The sequence below is a fragment of the Schistocerca gregaria genome, chromosome 3, assembly GCF_023897955.1.
Source record: "Schistocerca gregaria isolate iqSchGreg1 chromosome 3, iqSchGreg1.2, whole genome shotgun sequence".
NCBI lineage: Eukaryota > Metazoa > Arthropoda > Insecta > Orthoptera > Acrididae > Schistocerca > Schistocerca gregaria.
The window spans coordinates 639,712,451-639,735,241 of record NC_064922.1 but is presented as its reverse complement, the minus strand read 5'-3'; the positions used below and the strand labels follow the sequence as shown (position 1 = coordinate 639,735,241).

At 43.3% G+C, this 22,791-nt stretch overlaps 1 protein-coding gene across 1 annotated transcript in view; it reads right to left on the bottom strand.

Moving 5' to 3' along the window:
* LOC126356304 (ATP-binding cassette sub-family G member 1) overlaps positions 1 to 22,791 on the bottom strand; it is a 443,602-nt gene that overhangs the window by 224,497 nt on the left and 196,314 nt on the right. Inside the window, exon 4 of the mRNA XM_050007250.1 lies at positions 8,064 to 8,253. Coding sequence (XP_049863207.1) covers positions 8,064 to 8,253 — 190 coding nt within the window. The remainder of the gene's footprint in view (positions 1 to 8,063; positions 8,254 to 22,791) is intronic.

Sequence of the window (22,791 nt, the reverse complement as noted above, 5' to 3'; positions counted from 1 at the left end):
AGGTTCAGGGCACTCTCTTGTCCTTGCGGTGGGAAACTGCCGCTAAAGGCCAAGAATCAGCAATGATCAACGGCATGAGGATGCAGAAGACATTGGAAACCACTGCGTTAAAGACACGTAATGTGTATCCACAGGACATCTGGCCTGCAATCGAAAATGTGTAATGATGATCTCTCTATTAGCAAAAGATTCCGCGATAGTCCCCCATTCGGATCTTCGGGAGGGACTGCCAAGTGGGAGATGACTATCAGGAAAAGACTGAATAATCAACGACAGCATAACGTTCTACGAGTCAGAAGCTTGAACGTGGTAGGGAGCCTAAGAAAATCTGAAAAGGGAAATGCAAAGGCTCAATCTTGTAGGGGTTTGTGGAGTAAAATGGAAAGAACACAAGGATTTCTGATCAGATGAGTATAGGGTAATATCAGACGCAGCAGAAAATGGTATAACGGGAGTAGGATTCGATATGAACAGGAAGATAGGACAGAGAGCTTGTTACTGTTAACCGTTTAGTGATAGGGTTGTTCTTACCAGAATCGACAGCAAATCAACACCGACAACGATTGTTCAGGTATACATGCCGACGTCGGAAGCTGGAGGGGAAGAGACAGAAAAAGTATATGAGGATATTGAAAGAGTAACACAGTACGTAAAGGGAGATGAAACTGTAATAGTCGTGGGCGACTGGAATGCAATTGTAGGGGAAGAAGTAGAAGAAAAGGTTACAGGAGAATATGAGCTTGGGACAAGGAATGACGGAGGAGAAAGACTTACTGATTTCTGTTATAAATTTCAGCTAGTAATAGCGAATACTCTGTTCAAGAATCATAGGAGGAGCAGACAAGCTTGGAAACGGGCGAGTCAATTTTTCATCCGTTACAGATGATGTCATTTATTTGTGTAACAGCGTTGAATGAGGGAATTGCATCTAAACGTATAAATTTGATGAATTTATTAAAATACGCAGACTGCAAAGTCTCAGAAATTACTGTACGGTTAGTTAAGACAATCCTTTTATGTAATTGAAAGTGGACATTGATTCACACGAGTCTAACAACTACAGCTAGTAATATTTCAAAATGAACTCTTTGTAAGACACTTATACCGAGCTAAGTATGACAGTTCTATCGACGCTAAAAGACTAGACATTTCATTAAGAGTCTCAAAAAGCACTATCGTATATATTGGTGTGCATTATGTTAGAATATTTCAAATTCAACTCCCTATTACAACGCAATAGGAAACTGTATGTGTCCTGAATTTCATTTTTCCACGTGAACTCTATGGACATTTGTCTGTCGAAAGGTTCGATACTCAAAGCTATAGCTCTTGCTGTAGCTGTGAGATAAGGAGGCCACAACTCTGTATCCTCTGCGTGACAGAATCATCTAACTTCCTTCGCAAACATGTAAACATGAGATGGAGATAAAAGTGTTTACAGATACATTCTGGGTGAGGCGCAAAGTGATTGCGAACAGCTGGAGATTGTGTGTTCTTCAGGAAGTCGTTACGAACAAACTAGCCGCATTATCCCAGAATACGTCAACAGTTACTTTTCAGTTACTAATTTTTTTTCCATTCAGGACTTCTTTTTTACTGCGTGCGTTTTCATTGACTCAATTTTAACTTTACTGCAAATTTCATAGAATTCTGCAAATCGTCTACTACATCTGCCTGGTTCCATTCTGTTAAGACGCCCATACACGTTTAGCTTCTGTTTCTTGATATCCGAATAAATGCTAGTATACGTTTGAATTTCCTTATTTGCTCTGCCTGTGAATTTCACGCCTAGAATTGATTAACTTCAGTTCTCTCTTTAGAATTACTTTGATGTCTCTCTTTTGCTTAATATGAGTGTTTCTGTACCAGAGGAAACTCTTGTTTGAAGATTGTATTGTATTTCGATTTGGGTATATTGAGATTAATTTCTGTTGTAAATATGTTTTGATATATGTCGAAAGATTATTTCCGTTTTGTGGTACGTAATTTCATAAAAAATTTTGCAGGATACTGTCTTGAACAATTCCAACTAAGTATTTAAATGAGTAACTTTCTCGATTTATTCGTATTTAGTTTCTAGAGCTTTGGGTGTTAGGCTGTTGCTAGACATGTACCTTGTTTTTCAAATCAGATTTGGAGACCTGCCCTTCTGCTATTTTCTTTTGATTTCTATTTACTTTTCATCTGTTTGTGTGCTGAATGACATTCGCCAGGTCGTATGAAAAAGCTTACTTACTAGTTCTTCGTAATTTAATCAGTCTGTTTTGAGCTCCAATATTAGATTTCGCCACAGATTACTTTACCAGATTACTTTACTAAAACGCTGTTGAAAACTAGCGGATGGAGTCCATTTCGTTATCCCATTCCTGTTTTAATTTAAAAATGTTGCAACTTTCCTCCCTTGAACGTTGCTTTTGATTTTGGGCCATTTAGCGTTTCTCTATAGATTGCAGTGGTTTCAAGGTCGAGAATACGTTCGTTCAAAATCTATAAGAGAGAATTACGGTCAGCTGAGTCAAATAGTTTTTCTCATCTACCAATGAACAACCGATTTTCTTACTAAAAAAAATTGATATCTGATGATTATTTTCAGAACTGAAATTTGTTCCAGGCAAAGCTTATTATCTGCTTTATAGTCATCGAATTTTCTCTCAAGTTGTTCTTGTGTTGGTTTCAACAGACAATGAGACGTAGTATTGCATGTGACACGAAAAAGTGGAACCATTTTTAGTTACGAGAATTAACACGATTTCTTTCTGGCTTCTTATGAAGTGTCAAGAATTTTTCTCAGTTTGTCAAATGGCTTACATGACCAACGTAACAATTTTATGGCTTTTGGGAAATTTGGATTCATATAATCTGCAGCAGTTCTGTCTACACCGGTCGCTTTGGTATGTAGTAGCGTTTAATTTGTCTGACAGTGCTTTCTCCGTTTGTTGCTTGTGAATTTCGTTTCTTTTTAGGGAAATTCCTGGTGGAAATCTTTCTCCTGGCTCAGGGTAACTTCGAAATTTCTTGTAATATTTGGAAAGTCCCTTGCTGTTTAGTTCTAACTATACACGAGGGTTCCTTGAAGCCGAGATTTTGGGGCTGGTATTATAGTATGTTTTTTATTTTCTATAAGTGATACTTTTTGATCAACGATAAAAAGATATACAGCGAGTTTGGGGCATTGGTTAAGAAGTGGAGTTGTATTAGGGACGAGCGGAGACTCAAATAACCGCCAAGTATCTGCGCTATTGTATTCCAGTAATAAAGTCAGTATCTCCAATATATTTATTACAAAATATAAATTTTGTTGATAATTTAAAATACAGCCGATTTCAAGACTCGATTGTACAGGAGCTAAACATCGAAATAAACTATGTGATACAGCTGTATAAAGAAACTGACATTATTGCTGGAATAAATTAAACAGCAGGTAAGGCCATAAGCATGTCTTACCCAGAACAAACGGAAATTTCGGTAAAATTTACCATGATTTGATTGAAACAGTTCAGCCGAATGTTACCACGGCTCCTGCAAGAATGCTAGGTGCAATATAACGAATTCCATACCCATCCTTGTGTAGTCTGAATTAGAACTCTGTCTCCAATGACCTATTTTTCGTTTTCAGAATTTCGATTAGTTTTTCTTGCGGGCCATCATTTTGCGTCTTATGCAACGCGGAGCACGTATTACACCAATTATTTAATGTAATATGTTTCACATATTCTAGTATTTGTCTGCCCTTTTATTTTTCCTCTCTTCCGCATTTCCTTCGCCAGGCCTAATATTTCCCGCATGCTATAGGTATTATTTTCCTTCTTGTGCTAAGGTTGTGCCACAGATTTCTTTCCTCGCCTACACTCTATAGTGCTCGTTCGTTTCGTATCTTATCCGTCCATTTCATTTTCAATGTTCTTCGACAGCACCACATTTCATATGCTTCCAGTTCCTTTTCACCACATCTATACATTATGGATCAGGAAAAGTAATGGAAGGCCAGAAGTGTGGCATATAAGAACTCCAATTCTGTTTTATGACCGTTTTTGGAATACTCAGGTTTATTAACGTAAAAAGTATCTCAGGGAGTTTTTGGAAGTGCTCCGTGTAACTTCGCTGTACCCTTTGTGTTTGCATAGAACTTGAACGATCGCAGCTGATGACTAAGGACATTAAAGTAATTGAAGTTGAATAAAATAGTCTGAAATCAATTACTCTCTGTCGAGTGGTCAAAAACGTTACCTTTGTGCCAGGAACAGTAGCTCTTCGCAGAAATATTAAATTTTAGGGAAGTACTCTTCTACTTTTGATCCCGTTGCAGTGTGGTTAGGGCTTACAACGTTTAGGCGTTTTAAGCTACTAATTCGCGGACTGTGACTATTTTGAAACACTGACAGAACTAGCTTTAATAGAACTCCAAATATTTCCTAGAACATTAGATTTACCATCCATTCAATTCAGCACTGTAAGAGCAAAATCCTGTCACCGCGGCTAGTCGTTAGTTTACCGTTACTGTAAAAGTTGTAGTAATTAGTTTTGGATGATGTTGATCGTGGGAATTAAGACTGCACTGACGCTTAACCGTGGACATGGAGGAACGTGAGCAAATCCTCGCAACTTTGCTCTTTGATGACTCGGACTTTGAACTGCGGCACTCCAGTTGCTATAAGCTTGCAGAGACATCGGTCAATGATTTTAACTTAGTGAAGTTCCAGATCGCCCCAAACAACCAAATATTTCCACAACGTATTAAAAGGCGAATGAAGGCCCGGTCCCAGAGAGAGCGGCAGAGACGACGTGACTACGCCAAGCGAGAGAGCGAGAACGGTAGAACAAAGTATGTTCCGGACTTCTTCACATCGCACGCAGTTCTACTTAACTGTCCAAGCACGCCTATCTGGCTCCTCTCACGATGAATTTTATTATACGTGCACAAAAACTTTGGACTGTACTCGACTCAACGTTCAGCTGAGTCTCTGGGCCGATCTCGTTACATATCGGTGTAATTTCGGTGTCTTAGTATTTGCATTGTTGTAACTTGGCCATAATCTTACTAATTATGGTCACTAGTGGACTAGCTTGACACTTTCACAAGCACTAGAAGCTACATCGCCTAAGCAGATGATCAACTAATAACAGTGTCTGCCAACATAAGGGCAAACTTCGAAGGAAACAGTAGGAAAGTACTGAAATAAATTAAGTGATTGGTTAGTGGAAAATAAATTAATGATAGCAGCCCACAAAACAGTTAGTGTACACACATCAAAAAAAGTTTTCATCACCTCGGTTCCGAGAGATCCGGAGGGGGAATGAGGGGTGGGGGGCGAGGAAGGGAGTATGGGGGAGGGCAATTAAAGGTCACTATTTGTGTCGCAAACTGCCACTCCTAGCGAAAATACTTCCCAGTTCGAAAATGAACTACGTTAAATTTCCTACGAAAAAGGTCCTGGTCACTCTAGGACTAGTCATTTCCAGGTTGCAGGGTATGGAATATTTCAGATTTTTAAAAATATTGTTGACATGGTATAAAATTAATGTTTATTGTTAAATGAAGAGGGCTAAGAGCAAATGTTAAACGTATGTACCACAACTAAGTGAAACAGAACCGTACTATGCGGGGGTTTAACAGGGTAGAGGAAGGAATGGGATGAAGGACAGAAGCGTGAGGGGAGATAGGTCGCCAGTCGGCACTCTGAACAGAGAGGATTCGATTCCCCACACTCTTTATCCCAGTACATCAGAAGAAGCAACTACAAGGTGTTTCACAAAGTGCAAAGACATGACCATGGGGCGGTTGCTTTTTACAAAGTGCTTCAACATTACATGGACTTATGCAAGAAACACATACGGACAAATTTACGTAAATCTCTGATTAGTGCTCTACAATATTAAAGGTGAAATTGATTTTTAGTCGTCCTGTATGGCAGCTGTAGGAAAGGGGGCTTCCCACTGCTCGCTTTTCAGTTTACGGACAGACTATAAAAAATGGTTCAAATGGCTCTGAGCACTATGGGACTCAACTGCTGTGGTCATTAGTCCCCTAGAACTTAGAACTACTTAAACCTAACTAACCTAAGGACATCACACACATCCATGCCCGAGGCAGGATTCGAACCTGCGACCGTAGCAGTCGCACAGTTCCGGACTGCGCGCCTAAAACCGCGAGACCACCGCGGTTGGCGACAGACTATACCTTTTTAGTATTTCCTGTTGAGTTCTCTTATGGGAGTAGACAAATTAACTTCACTGTGTGTTATGGGTATATGTCCAGATATTGTGATCATTAGTAATTAAAATGTACCCACTTCATTGAGTTAGTTGTTTTTTTCTCTACGTGTAACAGTCTTCCAAAGACGTCACATAATTTACTACCTGGTGATTTCTGTATCGTAGTAACTGCGTTACTGAGTGGACTATTCCTGTAAGTAGAGACTAACTGTTTTGCGTCCAGGCATCCACACATCAGTACCTGACCTGCTGCCAAGAGCAAAGTAAGCATTAATGGTTTGCTCTTGTCACATGTACTTGGAGGTACTAACTAACTTAAAAACATGCTAGCCATAATAGTTGTAGTTATGCTAGCCATAATAGTTGTAGTTATTAGTCGGCAAATAAAGTAAATACTGACGTAATGTTGTTCGGTACACTGTTCTCAGTCACCAATAAAAACATTTGCACTTATACCCCTAACACACTGTATAGTGGTGTAATTTTCAGTTTCATGAGAACTTATTTACAGTTGTCATTAATTGCCCTCGAGCAGTGAAAGAACAGTGTGCAGAAATTTACATAGACGCTATATACATTTTTTGCTTAGTATTATTAGTAACTCATATGTGTATTCCGCGTAGTGTTAATGCATTTTGTGGGAAATAAACACTACCTGTGAATGTCTGTGCACTGCGTCGTCAATGATTGACAAGGCGAACTTGCGAAATACCTGTAGTTGCTTCTTGTGATGTAGTGGGGTAGCAAGTGTGGGGAATCGCCTGCTTGCTCTTCATTTTGTTGACCTACGAAACAGGGAAATGCATGACTACAATCTGGCGACCTATCTTCACACACGCTTCTACCTTCCACCCACTCTCCCTTCCGAACGCACTGTTAAGCCACCAGAAAATAATTTATCCCATAATGCCTCGCTACTGCAGGACGTGGTACACACATTTAATATTTGTTCATAACCCACTTCGTTTAACAATAAACAGTGGTTTTATATAATTAAAACAGATTTTAATAACCAGCGAGTGTTCTATATCTTGGAAAGTTGGAGTGAATAGGACCTTTTTTGTGAGAAATTAAACTTACGAGAGCGTGCTGACAAGTAATGCCTCTGATTTTTTTTAAAATTCTGTTTTGAATATCGGTTGAAGCATTATATGGCGTGCGTATTACTCGGTCGACTTCTTCGCTTCGATGACGCAAGTGCAACACTCTGCCGCTAGACAGGCCCGAATTGAAGCGCGTAACACTGTGCTGTTACCTACATACAGTGGGCGCATCCGATTTTCGCGTGTTTGCAGAACTTAAAGAGCATCTTCGAGGACTTCACTCTGATAGTGATGAAGCGGTGTACGGAGAGATGAGGCTGTGGTTCCGTCAAGGAACTCAAACATTCTACAGCCATGGCATTAAGAAACCACTCTCTCGATGGGAGGAATGTGTTCGTCACCAGGGTGATTATCTTGAGAAATAAATATGTTACCATCAAGGATAAAGATTAATCCAGTTCGTTTATCGAAAAGGCTATGAGAGTTTTCGCATAAAATGTTGGGAGGCATTACTTTTGAGCTCGCCTTCGTTGTTTGTTCTTTTTACTGGGAAAAATTATCGCTACAGGTCATCGTTTTTTAGTTACTCGAGATAAACCTAAGAAGGTGATGTTTATAAGCCCTTATATTCACCCCCCACGTTCAGACCACAATGGTTGGGATTAACAAAAATAGTATGTCGCTTATGGAACTCTCTGCTAATGTAGTACGAAAATTTTTTCCCCTGATTGGCCCTTTGCTGTCTTGTTCGACTGGGCTAATGAGGGCGGAACGCGGAGCGGCGTGGCGGGCGGCGGCAGTACGCACCGTCTCCTCGCGGTGCCTCCGCGAGCACCTGGCGGGCATCTTGAGCTCGGCAGCGAGCAGCATGAGCTCGCGCACGCTGAGCCGCGGCTGCAGCAGGTCCTCCTGCATGAGGTAGCACGACACTCGCCGGAAGTGCGCCTCGTCCCGCGGAGAGCCGCCCAGCAGCAGTTCGCCGCTCACGCCAGACCGCCTGGAACACGGCGAGGGCAGGGTACAGCAGGGCGCAGCGGTCTCTTCCACTGCAAGTGTCAGCCGCCGCTTTGGACCCACTGTGCAGGGTAGCAGCGGTGAGGCCAGGCACATATTGCGAAGCAGGTAGCGAGGAGCAGGGCAGGCCAGGACAGTGTAGCAAAAGTTTCTACAGCTACATCTACACTCCTGGAAATGGAAAAAAGAACACATTGACACCGGTGTGTCAGACCCACCATACTTGCTCCGGACACTGCGAGAGGGCTGTACAAGCAATGATCACACGCACGGTACAGCGGACACACCAGGAACCGCGGTGTTGGCCGTCGAATGGCGCTAGCTGCGCAGCATTTGTGCACCGCCGCCGTCAGTGTCAGCCAGTTTGCTGTGGCATACGGAGCTCCATCGCAGTCTTTAACACTGGTAGCATGCCGCGACAGCGTGGACGTGAACCGTATGTGCAGTTGACGGACTTTGACCGAGGGCATATAGTGGGCATGCGGGAGGCCGGGTGGACGTACCGCCGAATTGCTCAACACGTGGAGCGTGAGGTCTCCACAGTACATCGATGTTGTCGCCAGTGGTCGGCGGAAGGTGCACGTGCCCGTCGACCTGGGACCGGACTGCAGCGACGCACGGATGCACGCCAAGACAGTAGGATCCTACGCAGTGCCGTAGGGGACCGCACCGCCACTTCCCAGCAAATTAGGGACACTGTTGCTCCTGGGGTATCGGCGAGGACCATTCGCAACCGTCTCCATGAAGCTGGGCTACGGTCCCGCACACCGTTAGGCCGTCTTCCGCTCACGCCCCAACATCGTGCAGTCCGCCTCCAGTGGTGTCGCGACAGGCGCGAATGGAGGGACGAACGGAGACGTGTCGTCTTCAGCGATGAGAGTCGCTTCTGCCTTGGTGCCAATGATGGTCGTATGCGTGTTTGGCGCCGTGCAGGTGAGCGCCACAATCAGGACTGCATATGACCGAGGCACACAGGGCCAACACCCGGCATCATGGTGTGGGGAGCGATCTCCTACACTGGCCGTACACCTCTGGTGATCGTCGAGGGGACACTGAATAGTGCACGGTACATCCAAACCGTCATCGAACCCATCGTTCTACCATTCCTAGGCCGGCAAGGGAACTTGCTGTTTCAACAGGACAATGCACGTCATGTATCCCGTGCCACCCAACGTGCTCTAGAAGGTGTAAGTCAACTACCCTGGCCAGCAAGATCTCCGGATCTGTCCCCCATTGAGCATGTTTGGGACTGGATGAAGCATCGTCTCACGCGGTCTGCACGTCCAGCACGAACGCTGGTCCAACTGAGGCACCAGGTGGAAATGGCATGGCAAGCCGTTCCACAGGACTACATCCAGCATCTCTACGATCGTCTCCATGGGAGAATAGCAGCCTGCATTGTTGCGAAAGGTGGATATACACTGTACTAGTGCCGACATTGTGCATGCTCTGTTGCCTGTGCCTATGTGCCTGTGGTTCTGTCAGTGTGATCATGTGATGTATCTGACCCCAGGAATGTGTCAATAATGTTTCCCCTTCCTGGGACAATGAATTCACGGTGTTCTTATTTCAATTTCCAGGAGTGTATATCTACATCGATACTCCGTAAGTCGCCGTAAGGTGTGTGACGAAGGCTCGCAAACAGAGCGAAGGAAAAACGGCTGTACGGCTCCGTATGAGTCCTAATTTTTCGTATCTTATCTTCGTGGTCCTTACGCGCGATGTATGTTTACGTCAGTAGAATCGTTCAGACAAATTTCAGGCTTGCAGCCGGTCGTCGTTCAATACTTCGCACGATATTTCAACTGGGCACCTGCCAGTCATCTTCAGGTGAGCCGTCGCAGACTGGCGAAAATGCTCTCCGTTCCGCAATATATAGCGTACTGTAACTATTCTGCGCATGCGTCGAAAACTTGATAGTCGAACCACACTGTCCGCTGGTGGAATAGCGGAACTCAGTCGCCCTCTGCGTTGCTGTTTGCCACGGCCGTCGACGCACTCTGTCATCTTCGATTTGAGCAAATCGTGGAGATGATGGGATTCCATGCACTGTCCAGCTGGTAGCCGCTGTCACGGTTTAACAGATTATCTGCCAGTCGTATTTCTACGGATTCTTTAAAAATGGAGTCCCAGAAAGACGTTGCTGTGGACAAAATCATTGTTTTCTCATGCTCCATTGAATGTCCAGTAGAAATACAATGTACAGCAATAGCGGACTTGTTTGGGTGCAAAAGGCGGGCGTAACGTTGATGTTCAGTGCAGGTCCGCTATTGCTGAACATTGTATTTCTACTGGACATTCAATGGAGTATGAGAAAACAATGATTTTGTCCACAGCAACGTCTTTCTGGGACTCCATTTTTAGAGAATCCGTAGAAATACGACTGGCTGAAAATCTGTTAAACCGTGACAGCGGCTACCAGCTGGACAATGCATGGAATCCCATCATCTCCACGATTTGTTCAAATCGTACTCGACAGAGTGCGTCGACGGCCGTGGCAAACAGCAACGCAGAGGGCTGAGTTCCGCTATTTTACCAGCGAGGGCGCTGCCGGAGGGCGGTGTGGTACAACTATCAAGTTTTCAATGCCTGCGCAGAATATTTACAGTACGCTATATATTGCGGAACGGAGAACGTTTTCGCCAATCTGCGACGGCTCACTTGAAGATGACTGGCAGGTGCCCAGTTGAAATATCGTGCGAAGTATTGAAAGACGACCGGCTGCAAGCCCGAAATTTGTTTGAACAGTCAATTCGCCGGCAAAATATTAAAATTCACGTCAGTGGAATCGTTCGACAGCCAGCTTAAAACGCCGGTTTTTTTAAATTTTCTTTAGTTTTCCCGAAAAGAACAACGCCTTCCCTCCAGGGATGCTCAATTGAGTTCCCGAAGCATTTCCGTAACACTTAAGTTTTGTTCGAACTTACCGGTAACAAATCTAACTGCCCTCCTCTCAATTGCTCCGATGTTTCCTTCAATAAGATCTGGTATAGATAACAAACACTGGAGAAATACTCAAGAATAAGTCGCACCAGCCCCCTATATGCGGTCTCCTTTCCCAAAATTCTAATAAATCGAAATCGACCATTGGCTTCCCTACCATAATTTTCACATGGTCGTTCCACCTCATCGCTTTGCAACGTTACGCCCAGATATTTAAACAATTCTTCCAATCCATATGTGGCACACAGCAAACCAGTACTTAACAGCATTGGTGAAAAACAGGCTTGGTTGCAAATTTTTTTTTTTTACTTTTCAACGACGCGTTTCGCCTTATTTAGGCATCTTCAGGTTATCTTTTCTAGATGGACGCGAGAGGCTATGCTTACTACCTGAGCCCTTATCTTACTGTTACTCGCTCCTGTGAACGGGAACGCGTTATGCAGATCTTGGTGCCTCTAGCGTCCATCTAGAAAAGATAACCTGAAGATGCCTAAATAAGGCAAAACGCGTCGTTGAAAAAAAAAAAAATAAAAATAAAAATTGCAACCAAGACTGTTTTTCACCGATACTACATATAAACAAATTGACTGTGTCAAGCTGGACACTACTAATACCATATCCGAACATTACAGGTTTGTGTGTCCTACTCATCCGCATTAGCTTGCATTTTTCGTCATTTAGGACTAGCTGTCATTCACCACACCAACTGGAAATTTTGTCTAAGTCATCTTGTATCCCACTTCAGTCACCCAACTTTGAAACCTTACCGTACACCAAGGCACCATCAGCAAACAACAGCAGAGTGTTCCCCATCCTGTACTGTCCGCCAAATCATTTACATACGTAGAGGACAACAGCTGTCATCACACTTCTCTGGGGCACTCCTGGTGATACCCTTGTGACTAACAGGTGTAAATTAAACGTCTGTTCAAAAAAATTCCGGAATTTTGTCTACAAAATGTTTCTACCCTTATTACTATGGTGATCTATCAGAATTAGGTTCCACAACATGACAAACGCAACAAGACGCAAAAACCAGGGACAGAGAACATATTAAGTAAATAAAGGCAAGCAAAGAACATGCGACGAATACTCATAAAGTACCTCTAGAGCATATCTTACATACCAAATCAAAATTTAACAAATGACTCAATGTCCTTTGCCTCAATTAATAGGCGGACAAACACAAGACTGGAATAAAATAGAACCTGATATCCATATTAACTAATGGGAGTCCTCCAAAATCTCAACTGAGCATGTAATACTATTTCCCTGGGAATGTATCACACTATCGACCTATCTACAAAACGACGAACTCTTATAAATAGGAACTAACACATAGCAAACTGTATCACGTTAGACCGTGTGGGGATGGAACAAAAGAAACATAATGGCCCAAAAAAAGGGGAGCGCAACAACTGTGAGCGAAAAAAGGATACATTTGTTCTTGTATCTTACAACATACTCTGAACTCAAACGTAATGTATCTCGAACAGAATAACCTGCTCCGAGTCAACCAGCATGGATTTGGAAAACATTTATTGTATAAAACCCAGTTCATAGTGTTCTCACTTGACAGCCTGAAAGCAAAAGATCAAGGCAATCAGGCAGGTGTAGTATTTATTGACGTCCAAAAAACGTTGATCTCAACAGCATAAAAACGTTTGTTGTCGAAAGTACAATCGTACGTAGTATCAAACTAAATTTGTTACGGTATTGAGGATTTATTGATAGTAAGCATAAAACACCTTATCTTTCACAGAGAGTCATCGAAAGAAGTAGAAATACTTCAGGTGTGTCGCAGGGAAGTGAGTTGGGATCCTTCCTGTTATTGTTGTATATTAAAGACCTTAAAGACAAATAAATTCAAACGGCTCTGAGCACTATGGAACTTATCATCAGTCCCCTGGAGCTTAGAACTATTTGAACCTAACCAACCTAAGGGCATCACACACATCCATGCCAGAGGCAGGATTCGAACCTGCGACCGTAGCGGTACTGCGGTTCTAGACTGAAGTGCCTAGAACCGCTCGGCCACGCCAGCTGGCCCTTAAAGACAGTATTAGTAATAATCTCAGACTTTTCGCAGTGAATGCAGTTACCGACGGGGTCCAGTGACATTAATGTGATCACTGCCTATGGTATGATCTACGTGAACTTCCAATAACGACTAATAGACGCCAGGAGACAGCACTAGTAGTGGGAGAAATGTAAAGCGTGTCGGTTGGTACCGGGAAACAGTGCAGTCATTTCGTAACGTGGAAATGGAGCTATTTATCTGACGTCCAAAAGGACATGATCATTCGTTTTTGGGCCAGGGATGAGTAACGGAACCACCTCCTCTAGCTTTGCTTTTCCTCAATAGTAGTTGACAGTATTACGAGGGCTGTCCAGAAAGTAAGTTACGATTGATCGCAAAATGAAAATCACAGTGAAAATCAGAAATGTATCATTTGTAACAGTTAGCTACACCTTTCAGCTATTTCTCCACGTAGTCGCCGTTCTGACTCATACATTCGACGTAGCGTTGTGCCAACTTTCCAATACCCTCACCATAGAAGGCCGCCGCCAGTGCTCACCGCCAATTCTCTACGCTGGCCTAAAGCTCGTTGTCTGTGCCAAAATGTTGTCTTCATATCCAGCGGTCCGTTTGAGCAGAGATGAAACTCAGCGGGAGACAATTCCAGGCTGTATTGCCGGTAACCAAACATTTCCAATTGAAACGATGCAGGAACATCTTCATTGCCCCTGCAGAATGAGGCTGAGAATTGGCTTGAAGAAGAAACCGCACGACAGTTATTTAATGTTGGTTGCATAGCTTCAGGGGAAAATTCTCACCAGGCCCTTGTACTTGGCGGGAGACACTATTTTCTATAACATCTTTACGCGCTCACTAAGAGTTCAGGAATGAAAAGAGCGACATAATTCTACCTACAGTCATACTAGAGACACTGCCCAACACATCTTTGCAAAGCTTTATCGAATTTTCATAGTCGTTTCCATTTCGCGACCGATCGTAACTTACTTTCTGGACAGCCCTCGTATTTTTAGAATTTTGGACTGGTCAATATGTGAGTTAACGAAAATTTCGCTCTCATATGGCCGAAAGAGTCAGCCTTCAGGAATTGTGAAACGAACCTTGTTGTCCAGGACCGTGTGCCACAAAGAGCGCAGATTCACCACGAGATGGGGAAATTCACAGGCGTCTATTGTGCTGAATGAGGCCTAAGCACTGCACTGTGCGAGTGAGACAGACGGGGACGTACGTCACCTGAATGCCAAAATCTGAACGCTTTGGCCGACCTTAACATCGACATCTCATATAGAGGCGTATCATTAAAATGACAAATGTTGTAAATATCAACTTTGTAACTCTATTTGTTTAAAAGATGTAGTAAATTTAAATTTATCAGTATTTTCAGTTAAGCATCAGATCATCATTTCCTCCACACAAAACGCATTGAACGCTGACAGCATGCCACCTTATTGAATCAACAGGTAATGGAATATTTTTTGTAAAGGTTAGTGCAAAATAGTTACTTTTGTCCTTTATTTATTTATCAGAAAACACATTGGTGCACTGGCCGTGATGTTCAAAGATAAGAAGGAAATTGTAATGGTTTTATGTAAAAGAAATTGACGTTTATTATGTAATGGACATTATTGTCACTTTGTTTAGAACGTGAAAGTGGTAGTGCCTTGAGTATTTAAATATATTAAAATGTAAAATAATGTAGAATGAGCTGTAGCCAATCCGATGGACGGCTTCAGGAAAGGGAACTGCCCTAGTCAGTTGAGCGTGGATGTTCGGCGCGCGGCAAGCGCAGCCAGGGCCGGGAGGAGGGACAGAGCTGGTGGAGACGCGAAAGCGGACGGTCGGTCTTTAGGTAGCTGGGAGGTGACGCGACTTCGCGTTGTATGTTATGGCAGAGCGGTGAGCAGCCGCTCGCCTGGTTTGAGCGTAGTCAACGAGGTGGAGTATTGGACTTGTGTCCAATGAATATGCGCTCGAGAGTAATAGTAATTCCAAATACGACCACTTTAGCTACTAGCTTGCTTTCTGAATAAACATTATTCTAACAAAATCGCAACTGTGAGGCCTACATAATTTATGGGCCGTTAATTCAGCTCCCGATATTACTGTTACATTACTATTACTGTTGTTATATGTTATATTAACATTGTATCTTTCATACAATTTCGCAAACTTGCCATCAGCCAGACAGTTCAACCGAAGGGTCGAAAGTGTCTAATTTAGGGCGTGTAATGCGACACTTGCGGTTCAACCCCTACACGATTTTGAGCCAAGACATTTCGACGAAGAGGAACCGAATGTGAGCCCAAACATCTTTGGGATGCTAACTCGCAAATATTATATCAGCCGTTTTTCTGAAAACATTCATATAAATTTCATGCACAATATGTTAGACTATATTTCAAGCTAAAATTTACGAAAAGTAATTATTTTCTTTTCGAGGTTACAGTCGATAAACACTAGCTCTGAATGTACGGTTAAAATAATTTTTTAAGTAATATTTGAAATTACGAATTATTTGGCACGCTTGAAATGTCTATTATTAGTTACGGAATCTAGTACTGTTTACTACGTTTATTTCTTGTTTCATTTATGAAGTAATAATCTAAATTAACAGAAACTCATTTTCCAAGAAAAATTGTAAACCCTTTGAAGTATGGTTACTACCGCAGACTCAAGGAGCAAAAGCATGCCTCTGATGTGCTCGGACGTATTTACGTATTTTGGGAGAACAGTGTTATTTAAGCCTTGTAAATGTGAAAATTCAAAAGACTGTATGATATACGAAAATGTGGTAAAATAAATTAACATAACAACAAAAACTCTGCAATAACAATCTTAAAATTTATTTAGATCAATTCAACCATGAGGACCTAAAATGTGAGAATTTCAGCTTCAAGAGGAGCCAACTTTCAACGAAAAGCTAAGTAAACTAGAAAGTTTATTGTAGCCGGCCAGAGTGGCCGAGCGATTCTAGGCGCTACAGTGTGGAACCGTGCGACCGCTACGGTCGCAGGTTCGAATCCTGCCTCGGGCATGGATGTGTGTTGTGTCCTTGGATTAGTTAGGATTAAGTAATTCTAAGTTCTAGGGGACTGATGACCTCATAAGTTAAGTCCCATAGTGCTCAGAGCAATTTGAACAAAGTTTATTGTACTCTTCACTCCTCTCAATTTTTTAAATAAAAGACTTAGCTTACTGCGGACGATAACCAGAATTAAGAAGGAGGTGGGAGATTACAGGTGGAAGCATTTTGGGAACGCCCAAATTTATGAACTTTTCGCGTGCCGCCGTGGTCGAAGTACACTGTGCATTGCAAAATAGCACTAGCGAATGCCGACACCGATGCAACTGTGGTGCAACAGGGGCCATAGAAGAAGATATATGCAATTGTTGAGCAACTGACCACTCAGATGAATCAAAGGGCTACCAACAGTGTCTCCTCGCCGACCGTATAGCGAATGTTGCTGCATGTAGGCTTACGCGGCAGACGACCCATGCTGACTGCAGTTCTTCGGCGACGAAGGCTGGAATTTGTGTCCAGTGAGTGGCGACTGTTGGCGTTTTCGAATGAATCACGTTTTATCCTCCATCGGACAGATGCCCGTTGGCATGTACGGCGTGAAACGTCTGAAATGAAACACTGTGCAGCCAGGAGGGAGCGTCAAGGTCTGGGGAACGTTTACATGGTATTTCCTGGGTGACCGCATCATTCTGGAAGGCACAATTGATCAAGATAAATTTGCCTCCATCCTTGGGGACCATGTCGACCCTCACATGCATTTTATTTCTCCTTCTCACGAAGTCATCTACTAGCAGGTGTCAAACACCTCGCAATGTACCAGGATGAGTTTACTGTTTTCCCCTGACCACTAAATTCCCCAGATTAAAACCCAGTCGAGAATGCGTGGGACCACCGTGATCGGCCTGTTCGCGTCATGGATCATAAATCGAGAAAATTTATCGCAGTTGTCCACGCCACAGGAGTTGGCATGCCTCCACATCCGTCGCGGTTTCTATTGAAACCTCACTAACACTCTTCCTAACCGTCTCCCACTGCAAAAGTTGGTTATTCAAGCATTTGATAGGTGGTCCCATTAATGTGACTGCATAGTTTATTATGATGTACTACCTAAAAAGTGGCTCAGGGTTGGTCAGTTGGTTTAAGTGTTCAGAAATGTAAAACTGAGCATTTCATAAAACATAAGTCGTAGCATGGCGTGACTGTAATATCAATGAGTCCAACTGGAATTGGTCAACTTATAAAAATACCTGGGTGCAACAGTTAACAGGGATGTGAAATAGCGGTTACACAAGTTCGGTCGTAGGTAAGGCAGATTTCAGAACTGGTAGAATATTAAGGAATAAAAACAGTCCTCAAAGCGATGCACCCTAGAATATTGCTCAAGTGTGTGTGTGTGTGTGTGTGTGTGTGTGTGTGTGAGAGAGAGAGAGAGAGAGAGAGAGACTGTGTGTGTGTGTGTGTGTGTGTGTGTGTGTGTGTGTGTGTGTGTGTGTGTGTGTGTGTGTGCGTGCGTGTGCGTGTGTAAACCGTACCAAATAAGACCGACATACGACACTGAACTTTGTTGTTGTTGTTGTTGTTGGTGGTGGTGTGGTCTTAGGTCCAGAAATTGGTTTTATGCAGCTCTCCATACTACTCTACCCTGTGCAACCTTCTTCATCTCCCAGTACCTACTGCAACTTACATCCTTCTGAATCTGCTTTGTGTATTCATTTCTTGGTCTCCCTCAATACTGAATTGGTGATATCTTGACGCCTCAGAACATGTCCTATCAACCAATCCCTATTCCTAGTCAAGTTGTGCCACAAACTCCTCTTCTCCCCAATTATATTCAGTGCCTCCTCATTAGTTACGTGATCTACCTATCTAATCCTCAGCATTCTTCTGTAGCACCACATTTCGAAAGCTTCTATTCTCTTCTTGTCAAAACTATTTATCGTCTATGTTTCACTTCCATACATGGCTACACTCCATACAAATACCTTCAGAAAAGATTTCGCGACACTTAAATCTACACTCGATGTTAACAAATTTCTCTTCTTCAGAACCGCTTTCCTTAGCGTTGCCAGTCTACATTTTATATGCTCTCTACTTCGACACTCATCAGTTATTTTGCTCTCCATATAGCAAAACTCATTTACTACTTTGTCTCATTTCCTAATCTAATTCCCACAGGATCATACGATTTTAACACTGCATTCCATTGTCCTCGTTTCGCTTTTTCTTTATGTTCATCTTATATCCTCCTTTCAAGACACTGTCCATTCCGTTAATCTGCTCTTCCAGATCCTTTGCTGTCTCTGACAGAATTCCAGTGTCAACACCAAACGTACACAAAAAGAGGAGCAGCACGATTAGTCACAGTCAGCCTTGGGAGATGGGAGCGCGTCACAGAGATTGTGAAGGAAGTGAGCTGGCAAACCCTTCAAGAGAGACGCAAAGTATCCATAGAAAGTATGCTAACTAAGTTCCAAGAACCAGCTTTGATGGGGACTACCATGTGATTATTAAAAAAATCTGTTGTTTACTTTTTGTCTTAAAAACTGTCTATAGTTCCCTGTACAAGGAAAAATTTACTTCGAGGAAATTGCACCGAAGAATGCTCCAAAATTAGAGGAATCTGAAAGTATCTGCACACACGACAACGCCCTGATATCACGCAGACAGCTCTCTTAAAAGCAGAATATTTTTCTCACATTTTTACGACTATTTAGTCTCTAATATCTTAGTGACACAAGATTATTACAGTAGTAATTACACGGTATGACTTAGTACCCGAACCACAGTTTTAACAGCTGTATGGATATCAAAAACCGCTCTAATAGGACTAAATACTTTGAAAAAAAGTGTTCTGGATGTTCTGCTTGTTTCAATGACTGTGCAATGTCAACGTGTAAGGCTATGGAATTGATGGGAATGCTTGCTGGACTAAATATGAGAAGAACTTTGCCACTGACAGCAAGAAACTCTTCGAAGCAGAGAAATCAGTGTTGGAAGCCACCAAAGAAGCAAAAATAAGACAGAGAAGTCTGAAAAAGAAAAGAAACGCAGAAAAACACATCAAACAAGATGAACGTGGATCTGGGATGTGTTAGTCTTACGTTGGGTGGATAGGGAAACAAATTTTTACTTTAACTTGAATTTCCCGAAAGTACGGTTTTGTGATGTTATGACACACATTGATTAAAAACAATAGTAGTTGGAAGGCTGACATTGTGTACTGTCTTAAACCACAACCTTACTAAAAAGTAGTCTATTCTTATGATTGAAATTTAAAAATTAATGTCTCTGCTAAAGAAAAACTATAAACAAAATTTGAACCATAATTCATGACAGTAACATCTTATTACAAGTCTACTTTCAAAGCGAGCGAGGTGGTGCAGTGATTAGCACACTGGACTCGAATTCGAAAGGACGACGGTTTAATCCCACGTCCGGCCATCTTGATTTAGGTTTTCCGTGATTTAGCTAAGTCGCTCCAGGCAAATACCGGGATGGTTCGTTTGAAAGGGCACGGCCGACTTCCTTCCCCACCCTTCCCTAATCCGATGAGACCGATTGTAAACATTAGAAATGAAACACATGATATTACATGTCTATATTACTATATTCTTCAATTCCAACAATCAGAATGCAGATATGTTTACATTACGACTATCTTTGTGGGTGTGCACCGCTGAAGAGTTTCTTGCTCTCCAGCTGCGCTTCATTTCACTTCAAGTACTTTTTCAATCACATTTGCATTTTCGGTATTTACATACACTACTGAGCTTCTCAGAATAAAATCAGGCACAAATTAGTTAAAGAAAGAAAGCAAAGAGGCGCACATAACATTACACGGCGACCTCGCTGTCTGGTCTCTTCTCCAAAATCAACCCAGCCCTCTACTTTCAACATAATATTGTAACGAAATTCCACAAGGTAAATTAAGCTTCCAGTTTTCTTTATGTCGACATATGTGTACCTATACTGTACATAAATAATTAACGTGCTTTGTTTCCCTTGCAACACGAAATACAATTCAGAAAAAGGCGTGAGGCCAAAAGCTGAGGTTCATACATCAAGCTTGTGGTATCGATAACTACGATGCCACAGCGTAGGTGCCCGTTCTGAGGTTGTCACTACGAGAGCGGAAGATCTTCGCCGACCACAGCGCCCTCTGGCCGCCGCTGTGCAGTTCTGTGAGCGCAGGTCCACTTTCGCCGAGTTCATCAAGAGCAAACGGCCGGGACACTTCGCTTCAGCTTCGCTTGGTGTAGAGACTTAGCCCTACTTCGCACCAACGTGCTCATCTGTACAAAGTTATGTATGCCCCTGTATATATTCATGCACCTGTAAACCCCTTTTACTTACTTGCAGTACCGACGTGTTTTACCTCACCTGCTCCTACTCGCTTCCTTCATTCGGCCAACCTTTAAGTTTTCAGGAGCAGACCCACTTTCGAGCGCTCCATATGTGAATGGACGTGGAAGAATCCCTACTAACTGCTGCAACGCGAAGTATCCTTTGCCATGAAATTCAAAGTGCTTCGCCGAGTGTAGAATTGGAATACCTATTTGTACATATTTCTGTAGAGAGCTCTGCCCCCCCCCCCCCCCCAACCACACCTTTCTTGAACCACTCCTGAATGAAAATGAAATGATCGTATAGCATTGTTGGCCGTGAAGTCCCATTCGGGTTCGGCCGCCAAGTGCTAGTCTTATTTCAGTCGGCGCCACATTGGACGACTTGCGGCCGATGATGGGGATGAGATGCGATGGGAGAATGACTGTAGATATGACTCTGGGTGAATGAGATTTTTTATTTTTTTCCGATATATTCCTCCCAGGAGATATATAAAAAGTCGTGTGACTAGGGCCTACCGTCGTGTAGACCTGCGCGTCGATGGAGATGAAATGATGATCAGGATAACACAACATCCAGTACCTGGGTGGAGAAAATCTTCGACCCCGCCGGGAATCGAACCCGGGCCCTCAGGATTAACATTCCGTCGCTCTGACCACTTTTTTAAAATTTGTATGTGTTTTTGTATTATTCACTACTATCGTGAAATTATGTGAACACATCGGCGAAATAGAAAAAAAAATATAAATTCTGGTTAAAGAAAAAGGAAGGAAAAAGGAAAAGCAAAAAGAAATAAAATCCGCGCAATCTGCGACGCGCCCTCCCATCCGCGGAGGTCAGAAGTAGAATAAATCGTAGGCGGTTGAAACTCAGACACCGCCGGGGGAGGAGGGGTAGGTGCCCTCCGAGCCAGGCACCCCCCCACTCAGTGGAGGTCTAACAAAGACCGCTCGAAGATAGTTAGCAAATAATGTTCGGTAACGTGGCGTGTTTTCGAGAGCTGCATGGGCTGTTCGTAGATAGGTCCAGAAGTCGAGGCGGGATTTAGGTCCCTCATGAAAGAGATAAGCGACCGCCCACCCTTTGACCCACGTAATAGCATGACATTTGGCGTCGGGAAAATGTCGGTCCTCTGGGTATAGGAACATTTTAGGTACGATTGTGTCTGGTGGCACCCGGAGATAGCAGGCAATGATTTGCTGCACGAAGCGCCATACATCTTCCGATGAGGCGCATGTCAGACGGTGTTCATCAGTGTCCAGTTTTTGGCAAAGGAGACAAAAAGGGGATTCTGACAAGCCAATGTTGTGCAGTCGCTGCTTCGTGGCAAATTTCCTGTTGACCATGTGATACCACAGTGCCCGGACGTTCGTAGGGAGGAAGGGCTGGTGGACGGTAGTCCACACTATGGGCCACTGGATGGATGGATGTTTGGTCTCCATCACATTCCAGGGAACACAGCGCAGCAACAGGCTGTAAAAATCCTTAGTCCTGGGTGAGCTTGTATCTAGGAGACTGGTATGTATGTAACTGTAGTCCACGAAAAAGATCGAAAGATGGGACAAATGAGGCACGATATGGCCGACAGACACCGGTGGTGAGGTGGAAGCAGGTAGGAGGACCTCAAGCAAGCTGCGTGTTAGAGATGTACCCTGGCCCATCCACGAAAAAGATCGAAAGATGGGACAAATGAGGCACGATATGGCCGACAGACACCGGTGGTGAGGTGGAAGCAGGTAGGAGGACCTCAAGCAAGCTGCGTGTTAGAGATGTACCCTGGCCCATCCACTGTTTTCTCATGGTACTCATGTACAAGGCTGCTGCTCGCAGACGGACATTGACGAGCCCGACGCCACCATACCATGGGGGCAGGGTAAGTGTCTCATAACGGACTTTGAACATTGAACCAGCCATGAGATAATAGCCAAAAGCCGACTGAAGGTTGCGCCCAATTGCAGTTGGCAGATATAGAAGTTGCGCGATGTGAACCAATTTTGATGCAACATAAAGATTAAGAAACTCAACCTGTTGAAGTGTGTCCTGGCGGCGCAAGAGGTTCTGGCGGACGTCGTTGCGGATGACGTGTAACAGGAGACGGAAATTCGTTGCCGCTGTGCGTGTGACCGTGGGGGTAAAGGTAATGCCCAGGTACCGGAAAGTCCACACAAGCAGCA